General features: G+C 36.8%; 1 protein-coding gene across 1 annotated transcript in view; it reads right to left on the bottom strand.

Moving 5' to 3' along the window:
• Positions 1 to 301: 301 nt before the first annotated feature.
• The window catches only part of LOC109078382 (opsin-5-like), a 49,288-nt gene continuing 36,577 nt past the window's right edge, over positions 302 to 13,012 (bottom strand). Inside the window, exons 2-7 of the mRNA XM_042762828.1 lie at positions 11,547 to 11,634; positions 10,247 to 10,409; positions 9,475 to 9,602; positions 6,122 to 6,260; positions 3,904 to 4,099; positions 302 to 3,514 (exon numbers count right to left, since the gene is read on the bottom strand). Of these exons, the coding sequence (XP_042618762.1) occupies positions 3,017 to 3,514; positions 3,904 to 4,099; positions 6,122 to 6,260; positions 9,475 to 9,602; positions 10,247 to 10,409; positions 11,547 to 11,634 (1,212 nt within the window). The 3' untranslated portion in view covers positions 302 to 3,016. The remainder of the gene's footprint in view (positions 3,515 to 3,903; positions 4,100 to 6,121; positions 6,261 to 9,474; positions 9,603 to 10,246; positions 10,410 to 11,546; positions 11,635 to 13,012) is intronic.

Below are 13,012 nucleotides of genomic sequence, written 5' to 3'. Positions count from 1 at the left end.
AGTATCCTTCCACACGATTGCTGTAGGATATATGTGTTTTCACTCAACACTGTCATATATATCGGTCACATTATATATATATATATATATATATAATGTGGTAAATATTTATTACAAATTTGAAATATGAATTTCAAATCAAGCATTCAACTTTGATTATGAATATATTGAAAATCCATTTATTTTTTAAAATAAACCTCCTCAGTTTGACAGATGTAAAAATTATTCTTTTACTGATATGTATTTTATCTTATTTTATCTTAACTATAATATATATTAATCTTAATGAAGATTAAGTTATCTATATTGGGTTATATGCTCTGGACACTCTAAGGGTTTTATGGAAAATTAGTAATAATCTAAAATCATATTTTTTGATCAGATAAAAATCAAATGAAATTAAAATATTTACGATAAGAAAATTTTATTGATCATCTGATTAATTTAACTTGTTCTACTTTTAAAACTAATGGCAGATTGAAATCAGTGAGTCTTGTTGTAGTCTATCATAGCTCACTAATGAAAATAGCAATAAATGCAGCGTTGTTACAGAATGTCATATGATATCATATTCCCAAATTCAGAAATGTCTTTTAGTTCATGTAATGATCAAATTATTTTACATTTTTTTCATTTATTTATTTATTTTTCTTAAATTGCAGCTGCTTTTAAAAAACTAATATTACATACAAGTTTTAAATGATTTCTTTGGATAACTGTTAGTGGTGTTTCACAATAGTATAGATAGAGTATATATAAAAGACATACTTTTGTAGAACACAAAGACCATTTTATGAGGATGTTAATGTCAGGGCGGTCTGCTGACATAGATGTCGGTTTTTGTGCTCTTGAGCAAGACATAAAACTCATGTCCTCCCCAAGGCTTACTCCTTTAGCTGACCCTTGTCTTTCTTTTATTCTTTCTTTCTTTCTCCATAGAGAAGTTGGTGTTCTGGGAAACTTAAGTAATGGCAAGCAAGAATCTCCTCTTCTCCTTTGTCACTACTTCATTGAAAGATTAATTACCTTCCTCTAATATCACAAGATCTGATCAGCCAAAAGCTGTGCTATTAGCTAAACAAAGTCAGCCACTGTTTCTTGGTATGCTGGTGATCCTGGCAAAGTCATGGTTCACCGCAATGAGCTAAAGAGAGATTTTCACACAAACATTTTTATGACCTATGTGGGTTTTTAGTGGACAGTAAAATGTAGTTGATATTGCTTGCAAAAATAAATTTTGGTCAGACTACATGTTTTGCCAGTGATACATACTGTTATAGTGGTTCTCACATGTGGCACCAAATTAATGTAATGGTCAGATGTCATATAAGTGTGAGCATGTCAGATGACTCCTTCTTTCTTTTATTTTGGGGCACCAGATAAGGAATTTCACCTAAACAGTAAAAAAAAAAAAAATTAACAAAGTAAAAAAAAAAACAATGTCGGCTGACCAGTCTGATTTGTGAGGTATAAGATAAAATGTATTAACTATATATATATATATATATATATGGGGGGCAGATGATGTAGCTGTTGCACAATCTATCAGTGGACACATGTTAACCGACCAGCCCTACACTGACAGCTTTTGGGTAATTTTAAATACTGATAAATTATAATGTCAAGTTTGATCACTCATTCCACCATGCTTATTATTGTCACTTATGACTTAATCACAGCTTGACTTGATTTGAGTATTATTATTTTCATATATTATATGGGAATTATTTAATATTTTCCTTTAAGTTATTATGCACGCAATTCTAAAGTGTAAATTAAGGTTGTGAATTGCTTGTTTGCTTATGTAAAGCTATAAATGTTGAACAATTTGAACCTCACATAGCTGCATTACTGAGTATGCCTTTTAAAATAAAATTGTGGCTAGAGGAATACCCATAATCCCTTGCCCTTCGATAATTTAAATGTGCATGTTTGATCAAAACATGGGGACTTACAAAGATGTGCACATTCATTTTTATTTATATTTAAATGTTGACGATATATGTAGTGTTTTCAATGTTTTACATTTTAGGTCACCATTATTGTGATTAATGTTCATTTTGGTTAGGTTTTGTCCAATTCTTTGAATATATCCATATTAACAAATGCTATGCAATTATATGTTTATTAACTTTCAGGGCTAGACAGTTGTGAAAACGGTTTTCCTAAAGTCACAATATTATGGATTTAATCTTTTTTGTGTATTGTGATGCACATTTGAGTATTCTATCCCTCTGTTGTTGTTTAGATTGATGCAGATATAAATGTAAGCATTCGATTGTAGCAAAGGGTCAGGGTTTAAGTGAGCAAAATGATTGGTAAAGTCTAGCATAGTCTGTTGTTTCACCAGAAGATTGAGGCATTTTCATTAACTGAGACCTTTTAATTAAAAAAGTATGAGGTTCATATGCATGGATAAATTCTTCACAGTAACATCAATAACATGCATTTAGAAAGTGCATGTTATAGACTGATAGTTTATTCAACAAAATATTTAGCGTTCAAAAAATTCTTAATGTTGTGTCAGATGTATTTGCTGAGGAAGGTTGACTTAACATAAGTAGTAAAGAGCAACCATTAAACCTTTCAAAATGTGTTCTATTTAGGTACAACTAACTAGTTCTAGTTTTAATTAGGTACAACTAACTACTGAAGTTGGGAAAACTCCAAAATGCTTTGCAGGTGCTTACCTTATTTAACTCATCTTTTGTTATTTTTCACAGTGAATGAAACACAAAGTTCTGTGAACATACTTTCGGTAAAATGAAACTAGTCTGATAAAACTGTGGACAGCAACAGTTGCTACGGTAGGATTGGTCAGTAATCTTTTTAAGGTTGGACTTAGTGCAGGGTCAATTGATTTGCAGCTCCTTATACATGACATCAGTATCAGAAGTGACCACAGTTTGTCTCTGACACATCAAGCTTATCTCTAGTGGCCAGAAGTTTCATTTTGAGGCTGCCTATTCATCTATTCCTCACACTTGTCCTGGCATGAGGAGAGCCTACATGGCCTTCACAGAAGGTCAGCCTGCATCTTCTCCGACAGCTGACTCACAGTCACCTCGCTGTAGGATGTACCGATCAGCACACGGGCAGTCCTTTGAGGTGGGGTCTGTTGACAATGAGGGTCCGCCTCTGTGCAATGAAGACAAGCCCCATGGCCGTCCACTAGGCCATTGGAAAGTCGAGTGGAGTTGCTAGCATCCTTGTTGCAGCGTAAAGATGTTTGCCGTTGAAGATCCTTCTCACCAGGCACAGGGCTTCCTTTACATGGGCTAGAACATATTCGTTTGCGAATCTGAGCGGTGTCCTTGCTCAGAGATTTACGAAAGTTAGGCTTGAATACCAGGTACACCACAGGGTTGTAGGTGGTGGAGGATTTGGCAAAGATAGCTGCTAATGCAAAGGCTATAGGGGGAACTTTACTGGGTTCCACAAATGCAGCCCACATTGCCACAACAGCATAAGGGCTCCAGGCGGTCAGAAAACCAATGCACACCGCCACTGAGAGCTATGAGAGAAACAGAAATAACTAATGAGAACATTTCCACACTTTCTGTTCCATCCCACTTTTTTTGAGACTATAATTACTATTATTTATATATATATATATATATATAATATATAACCAGGAACCAATTCCAAAGAAGAAGAGGAAGAAACAATATATATATATATATATATATATATATATATGTGTGTGTGTGTGTGTGTGTGTGTGTGTGTGTGTAATTTTTATACACACATATTTATTTCTTTTATTTTTTTCTAATTTTTTCATGGCCCCCTAGCACCTACTTGCATCCTTCTTGGGTTTCCTGGAGTTTGAAAACATCTATTTTAAATGACGCTGCATGTCATTGCACCCAGTCCTTAAGCACTGAGGTTTTGCACTCTCACCTTCACAATGAGGATATGTGCATTTGTTGTCTTGGTCTGTGGTGACACATGTTGCTGTACTGCCTGCCGTGACCCTCTTACAGTGATGAGGATCAGAATGTAGGAGAGGAGGATGATTGCGAGAGGCAGGGCATAGCAGAAGAGAAAGAGGCAGATAATATAGGACATGGACAGAGCATCCTGGCTTGGTGCATACCTGAAAGATGAAAAGAGGACAGGACATATCAGTGGTGATGGTAATCAGGAGCACTGCTGGAGTTTCTGGAACTTCTGTACAGTTTATTTCCCTGGGCTAAAATCACTTTTTTTTCATTATAGTGACCCTGATATGCCCTTGTTCATATGCCCAAATTCAAATTGGTGGTATCACCTGTCCACTTGAGTTTGTGAGTTCAAGGTCCCTCCGGGGTGGATTTAAAGCGATAGTTCACCCAAAAGTGAAAATTTGATGTTTATCTGCTTACCCCCAGGGCATCCAAGATGTAGGTGACTTTGTTTCTTCAGTAGAATACAAATTATGATTTTTAAATTCAACCCTTTCAATCCCCCAATCCAAAAATCCTTTCAAATGTCAAAAAAACCAATAAAAAAAAAAAAAAACATGCACAGACAAATCCAAATTAAACCCTGTGGCTTGTGACGATACATTGATGTGTAAAGACACAAATCGATCGGTCTGTGTAAGAAACTGAACAGTATTTTTTTTTTTACCTCTGATTCACGCAATGTCCGCACTTATAAGTCTGTGGTCCTCCATAAAGCCACAAGAAGAAGATGATGCAGGCTGCTGTGAAGCGCGTTCACAAGAGTTCTAACAGTTCGGACATTGGATGAATCAGAGGTAAAAAAAAACAATATAAATACTGTTCTGTTTCTTGCACAGACCGATCGTTTTGTGTCTTTACACATTAATGTATTGTCACGTGCCGCAGGGTTTAATTTGGATTTGTCTGTGCATGTTTTTTTTCTCTCAGATTCTGTGACCATTTATAAGCATTGTAGACTGAGAGACTGCAACGGCTGAAGCTAAAAAATTATAATTTGTGTTCTACTGAAGAAACAAAGTCACCTACATCTTGGATGCCTTGGGGGTAAGCAGATAAACATCAAATTTTCATTTTTGGGTGAACTATCCCTTTAAGCAAAATGGTTAAAGAGCATAATCCAAAGGTTGATGAATCAAAACTATCCTCTACTAGGACTTCTTTACATATATTCCTTATAATACTTAGTTTTTACTCAAAGCAAAGCTGCCACAGTCCTATGCCAAATTGGCCATCATTTAGCCAAACCTTATAAATAAAAAGCAGCACTTAATACAGGCCAAAAGTCAAGTTGTTTTGAAAATACCTGGGTATGGGTATTCCTGTGGCTATCTATTCCACAGTCCAGACATAAAACACATAACCTCTTAGTTCTTACGTGTAGACTATAGAAATGTTACATGAAGGTTCTGAGGAGCTGTTGAAGTACACTTTGATCTAGATTACTATGTTTGCTTCAAATACCATTCAAATGTCACTGAACCACCTGTCCAAGACTGAGAATTATTGGGGGCACATAAACCCCAGCCCCAGTGGCCTAATGGATAAGGCACTGAGACAAGCCAGTGATTGTCAGTTCAAAGGCAGCAACATCTAAAAATGAAACCATAAAAAGAGTGGAGTAATATTGTTAGAGTGCACTGCATGTGATCTCAATAGAACATGCAGTGCGTTCGATTACTTTAAGAAGTATGTAATCTTTGATGATAAAATACTTTCTCCTATCCCAGTTCATTTTGCAACTATAAATAAGCCATTTGTAGGTTGACTTTCCAAAGAGGGAAAAGTACAATGTAGCTCTGTGGCACTACAATTTTTCCTTGGCAGATGATAAAACAAAATCCAATATACTTGTACTTATGGAGGGAACCAAGCCATATCTAAAGACCAGAATATCAGCCTCTAGGCAGGAATAGGGTGCTTTTGACTTGGGTCAGTAAGCAACTACCGAGAACACACACACACACAAACAAACAAACAATCAAACACTTAAAACACCTGAACAACTGCAATGCTCAGACAATCACACAGAAAACCCTAATATTGTGGCAGCTGCTGTTCCACTAATGGCATATAAATTACACACCTCACCTTTAGGCTGACATTTTGGCTTTCTTTGTCTGTTTTTCTGAGAATCTTTCAGTGCTTCCATTAACATCCTCCCAGGCACTTACCAGTCTATGCAGCATGCTGTCCCATAGGGTTCAGGGCCATAGTGACCCCAATTTGCCAAGGGACCCACAGCAAACACCATCGCATAGCACCACACTCCCACTATCATCAGACAGGCATGAGAGTAGGAGAATTTGTTACCTGTTAAAGGAAAGCAAATCATAGAAGTATTTATTTAGCACAAAGTTCTGATCACTCTTAAATGTTTTATACTGTGCTGAAGAATATTACATACAAGCTACTGATTAGAAACATAAAATAAAAGCTGAAAAACACATTTTGAAACCAAAACTTTTTCCTTTTAGAAGCACACCACTTCATGTTGCCCCAATCCATTCATCTCCCATGTGCTTACAAGGGAAAGATTCTGTACCAAGAAAGCTATGCTGTGTGGATGAGTTATTGATCAAATATCAATCATCCTTATTCCCTTATTCTTGCAATTTGTCAGAAGTACATGAACAATTTTTTATTTGTATTTTTTGAAAGTAGTCCATAGAACATTGAAGTCACGAACAATAGGATGCTGTGGAGTGACATATTTTTTTAGGCCAAAACTCATAAGTGAGTTCACTTTCGAACATTCTTTCTTAATGTGTATGGGGAAACACCTGTTTACAGTGATACTGATGCCTGATTTGTTCATGTTTGTGTAACTGCACAAACCAATGGGACTCTAGCCCGCCAGAATGGGCGGAGCTGACCTCTGTACAGGTCTATACAAGTCTGCTCAGAGCGTCATTTCATCAGAATATTCTCCTTCAGCGATGAGGATCTAGGCGGATTGGAGTAGAATGCTGTCAACAATGATTCTATATTGCTGACAGCTTATTTGTGAATGCGCCGCTGAGGCTGTGCTCACTGCGACAGGCTGCTCTCACTGCAAAAGCATGAGTCTTTCCCCGTTTCGCTCGCGGATCGCTTTCTTCAATGAAGACGACCCCGCCCCTCCCGTTTCACCCCTCTCAGCTGCCTCAGAGGAAGAAACGGGAGCTAATCGAGTCAGATCAGAATGGGAGCTAATCACACACAGATCGCTGCTGATCAGCCATCTGGAGCACCCTGGGTTGAAAATCAACTGCACAAGAGACAATTATCTGCCAGACAGCAAGCAGACTTTCTGGGGACTGTTATAGGCTTGGCCCGGATGCGGGCATGGCTTATGCCAGAACGGTCCCTGACTATTTAGTGACTGGCAGCATCTTTCAAGCCAGGGACTTCGGGTCCCCTCAGGAGTTTCCAGAGGATGCTCAGCCTAATGGCAGCCACCTCCTCTGTGATTCATCTAGGCCTGCTTCACATGCGCCCTCACCAATTTTGGCTCAAAGCCCATGTCCTGTCCCACGCCAGGCACCTGGGTTGGTTTTATATCAGGGTAACCTATCTCTGTGGCTCTGACCAAAAGGGATGCAGGCATGTGCGGTTCAGCTTGATTGACTTGTTTCCAGTTCCTGTCTGCTGTGCCGCTGAGTGGTTTGTGATTGTAGCTCTGAAGCTTTGTCTTTCTGTTGGAATCTCTATCTTACTATCACTTTCTGTTGTTTAAACTGCTAAAATATAACATAATTCTCACCATATTTCTGATATAATCTATCAAACTAATATGATATTGTTTGCTTTTTAATCTAAACCTTGAGTGCAGCATGTTAGAATTCCATTAGCCTGTTAGCTTGTCAGCTTGTCATTTACCATTTCTTTTCTCTCTCTCGCTCCATTTTTTACGAGTTCATAAAACAACTGTGGTAAGTCAGAATCATTCAAGAATCTTGGTGAGTATTGACTTGTTATTGTCACTTGTACTGCTTGCCACATATATAGTGTAGCCTTCTCTTTCAGCGGCGAGGGATTCACATGTAATAAATGCAGGTAAATAGTTAGGCTGACGTAGAAGATTTCGCATTAGATACGGCTTTGGATGTGACTTGCCTCCCTGCTTACTGTGTTGACATGCTTGCTTAGATATGGCATTACAAACCAGAGGCGGCATTTTACAGGGACCCATTTAATTGAATGGACCCTTCTGTTTATGACAACAGCCACGAAGCCAGAATGTACAAATATAAAGAATGTAAAAATACTGTTGTCGCTCAATGGCTGGATGAGATCCGCGGTTTTAAGCAATAGATGGTAGTATGCAGGAAAAGAGATGGTGTTCTTATCTCCAGAGTTGGTGCACTCGTCTGAGCAATTACCATTGAGATGAACTGAGGATGTCAGGAAGCAGACTACAAACACTGTCCCACCTTGGTTAACCTCATTCTCAGGGCCGGTCACAAGATGTCACACTATAGAACTGTGCCTGTTTCCTGCTTTGAAAAAATGCCAAACGACGATCAAACTGCCCTCTCCGGAGCTGGACTCAAAATCCCTGCATTTGGGTTACGTCTGACTTTAACACCACATTTTTCAGAACGCTGAGTCATGTGTGAGATGATGCAAAAGACACGAGATTTAATGGCGAAAATGGAGGACGCTATTTTGAAAATGAGGAGCAAATATTTCTGTCTAGTGCAGAAGTTTTTGAAAACTGGACAAGAAGCATGGTATTTAAAAAAAAAAAAAAAAAATCAACAAGTAAAAAACAAAAGAAACAAAACAAATTCAAAAAAACAAAAAAGTTCTATAACAATAGCCCCAAACACTGCTAATAAAACATAAACATCATGTAATGTAATGACCCCCAATACATTTGAATCTATAATATATGGCAATAGTTTTGTTTAATAGAAATATATAAATTTGACAACACTAGAAAAAGATAGTCTTTTGTTAACATACAAAATAAAATACATCATTAATAGCTAAAATAAGGCCCCTAACCACATCCCAAGTTTGTCTAAAATATGTTTTTGCTACTCTTCCACCTACAGAATCTCATCTACTCACTGTTTTCACCTGCTGTCCTCTCTTGCCAACTTCTCTAACTAAATCTCTAGTCTGTTTACAGCCTATGTGTAGCTTACAACTTCTTCCTAAAAACAATCAAAAAAAAATTGAAACCCACAAAAACAATCAACTCTAAAAAAGCCAATCCCACACACACCTTCTTCTTTTTAACAGTCAGTCAAAAGTTGAAACTGACAAAACTAATGAACTCTAATGAGGCCAACTGCTCCTGTCCATATGTGGGAGTATTGACCAAAAGCCAAATGAACACGAAACATCTAGAGCCTGAAAAAAGCTAGAATATCCAATAATCACGCTGAAAGACATAAGGTATGAATTTTCCTGTGGGGTGCATCACTGCAGGACAGAAGGGATTCCTGGAGCTACAACCGATTCCTAATTAAGATATCGATGAGGACCAGGGAGGAAGATAAATGTATTTGGTGTGAAAGGTGTTGAGGAAGAATACCATAGCTTGGGAAGCAGACTTTGAGGCAGCAGACGGAAGACAGAGCGGTGAGATTTGTAAGGCTGGATAAACCGAAGAGGACGCCACATACAGCATAGCATAAACATGTCAGCTCTCCGAACAACCACCTGAGAGAATGAGAGAGACGCAAGTATAGAAAGCAATGAACAATGATTTTTGGGTTTCAGACAGTATAATCATTATTACATTACAAATGTGACTGGCACAGAAGCCAGACCTGAAATGGCTTAAAAACGTTCCCACAGAGTTCTGAATGTGACATTTAAACAGGAATAACATGGAAAACATTGAATCACATTCACATTGTTATGGAAGCCTGTTAAAACAGGTTATAACCAAATCAAGTGAATAATTAATATTGAATAATTTTAAACTTTATCTCAATTATTACTTTTATTTTCTTTACTCTTGAGACTGAAAAAGGCTTCCATACATTGCTGATTCTAGTACTAGAACAAAAAACAGGACTAATTCTGATTTTCATGAAAACAGCAAAGTCTAACACTGTGTCTCAACCATCTGCAGCATGATAAAATGTCAATCTGCTGTATTTGTGATTACTAGTAGGTGTTTCTACTCATCTGCAATATCCAGCTGTATACAATTTGTCACATTGTGGCACAGTGTTAGGCAGTACTACTTCAGCTTTGGTCCTGTGTCAATGAAATGGCGCAGCAGAGCTGCTTTAGACATGGTCTCTGATATGGGGGTGGGAATATTTTAGCACAGACTTCTTGTGGCATCTGCCTACTTGTGAGCAAAGGCTGATGGAATCGCCAAGGGAAAGAGAGTAACTGTCATCCCAAGGTCACTAATAGATAAATTTATGATGAAGAATTCTGCCGGCTTGAGAGATGATCTCTTACGATACGCAACAAGGAGCAGGATGCCATTTCCCAAGAGTGACAGAATACCTAAAAAGAGAAGAAAAAAATATTTGGTGAATAGTCACTAACAAAAGCACTTTGTGTGTGTGTGTGTTTTTCTTGTTTTAACATCCTGCAACCCCTGTTTTACTATTTTGTTATTGCTCTGACAGCTTGGCAAGACCTGAAACGGCTATGATTTATTCGGGCACTCTTTAGGCGAAGTCACTATTTAAACTGCTGAATGTCCTCTTGCTCTGTTTACCAGTGACCTCTGAAGTTTTGTTCTAACATCCTTCAACACTTTAACATTTACAAAACAGTATTGCTGTAGCTCAATAATCAAAATTGGGATAAAAACATGCCAAATGCATAAATACAAGTAAGTTTATGATTGGCACACAATCATGTAAAAGCTTAAAACTTAAATTTAAGATTTAGCCATTTAGTTGTGACGTCAATTTGTATTCTAGCATGAAGCAGATTTTGGTATCTGGGTCAATGGTGTTTTTTGTTCTATCATTAATTTATCCAAACATACATTGAAAATGCAATTCATACTGTAAATACAATGACTTGAATACATCTCTGCTATGAATTAAAATTCATTTTGATAAAGTCAAGAAAGGCATAAAGTCCAAAATGTAAGGGAAACACATCTGGCCTGATCAAATAAGAAAAAGAAGAAGAAGAAAAAAGAAGTTCTTGAGAAGAAAAAGAAGAAGAAAAAAGAAAACCAAAAAAAAAAAAAAATTAAAAATATTGATATCATCTTTACTAATTCATGGGGTAAAAGTATATATATAAAAATAATAAAAGTAAATATATAAAAACAAAAAAATTCAATTTTTCCAAACAAAAAAAGTCATTTTGTGCAACCAACATGGAGATAGAAAATCTATAGTCCCTCATGATAATGTATCAAGGTTAAGTCTCCTAAAATATTAGGTAATATGAGATTTTTATGACATAGGCAAGGTTAGTTCAGGCTCTAAATTGTCACTAATAATTCATGATTTTTGTAAAAACCATATGATAAACTATATGATATCAACATGTATAGATCCTCATCCCATTTCTCCTCTCTCTCCACAACTTTACTGTCTCTCTCGACTGTTCTATAAATAAAGGCTAAAAAGTCCATAAATAATGTAGAAGCGATCGGTTGTAAGTGAATGGACTCACAGAAGGTTGTGTATATAGAACCCATAAAGACATCGTGTTCCATTGGGATTTTGGAAACAAAATGGGAAGTTTCCGTGGTATTTCCCATCTGCAGAGAAGATAAAAGACAAGAAGTTTAGATGAACAGTGGGAAAAGGATGAGGCTGAAGCCGTGGTAAAACAAGAACAAGTATTAGGCATTCATGAGTGAGCTGAGGGTTTTCAGGGCTGAATCAGGGGACTTTGTGGTTCAGTGAGCTTTTTGGTGAGTCCATTACAATTGAGATTAGCAGCTCATCTCTCTGAAAAGAGCCATACACAAAAAAACACCTAATCCCAACACAAAAATAACCACCACACTTGTTCCATTTAACACTTAAAGTATTTAAATATAATGAATTTTCTTTTCTTTCTTTCTGTCTTTCTTTCTTTTTTTTTCTTTTTTTTTGAGGATATGGTCAGAAATCCTATGGACAGAAAACAAACTCTAATAGTTCAACTTTTGTCAGTTGTTTCTGAAATTTCATTTTAATCATTTAGTTTTAACCAATACATGTAATATGGAAAAGGCATAAAAAACAGCTAAAAATGGCTATGTAGGAAACTGTTTGCCTGGGGAAATAGTTAATAAAGTTTAATGGTCATTAAACCAAATATCTGACCACGGAATGCCACAGTGTCCAGAGAACTGCCTTTTCCCTCTCAAAAGATAATGTTTTTTCCCCCACTAGAAGCTCACAAACACTTTCTTTGTTTTCTGTCCTTAAATCCTCCTGAAAACATACACTCATACTGGCCATGTGTGTATGTGTGTGTGAATAGTTTATTTAGAACAGAGACATAAAGATGTAGGGACACAGCTCGCATCTCTGTCAGTATACCTAATGAGTCACCTTTATACAGATGCAAACAGATCCAAATAACAAGCACATGCATATCATTTTATTACATAACTCTCTTTGATACTGGATTCTTGATTTGATTAGTGACCTAGAAATAGTAAAATTTTTTTCACTGTACTATTCTTTGTTCGTATTTTTTTGTTAAAATATTCTGTTAATTACCATATTTAAATGAATTTAAAAAAAAACTACATTTTCAATGTGTTGTCACATACACATAACGGTGGTTTATGTGAATGTGTGTTGCATACATAGTGCTAAACAAAGAAGGACATCACTTATGCACTGACAGCCAAATCCAGCAAAAACACACTCTGTGTAACACTGTTTCATTTCATGTTGGCACTGCCTGTCCTCCATTCGTTCTGAAATCACTGCATGCAGCCAAACATCGTTTTTCCGTTTGTTTGTTTTTCTATCTTTTATTTAATTTAATGGTTGGCTGCACAAGGGTACACGTAATCTGACTCAAAAGTACATTTTTTATGTGAATTGAGGACAAATTGCTCCTTTTAGAATATTCTGAGATTTCATGGAATTTGCTGGCAATGTACCTATTAGGAGATACTGAGAGCCATAATTCAA

This window comes from Cyprinus carpio, chromosome A8, assembly GCF_018340385.1.
Source record: "Cyprinus carpio isolate SPL01 chromosome A8, ASM1834038v1, whole genome shotgun sequence".
In the NCBI taxonomy this organism is placed as follows: Eukaryota; Metazoa; Chordata; class Actinopteri; order Cypriniformes; family Cyprinidae; genus Cyprinus; species Cyprinus carpio.
This window is presented reverse-complemented; position numbering and strand designations above follow the sequence as displayed.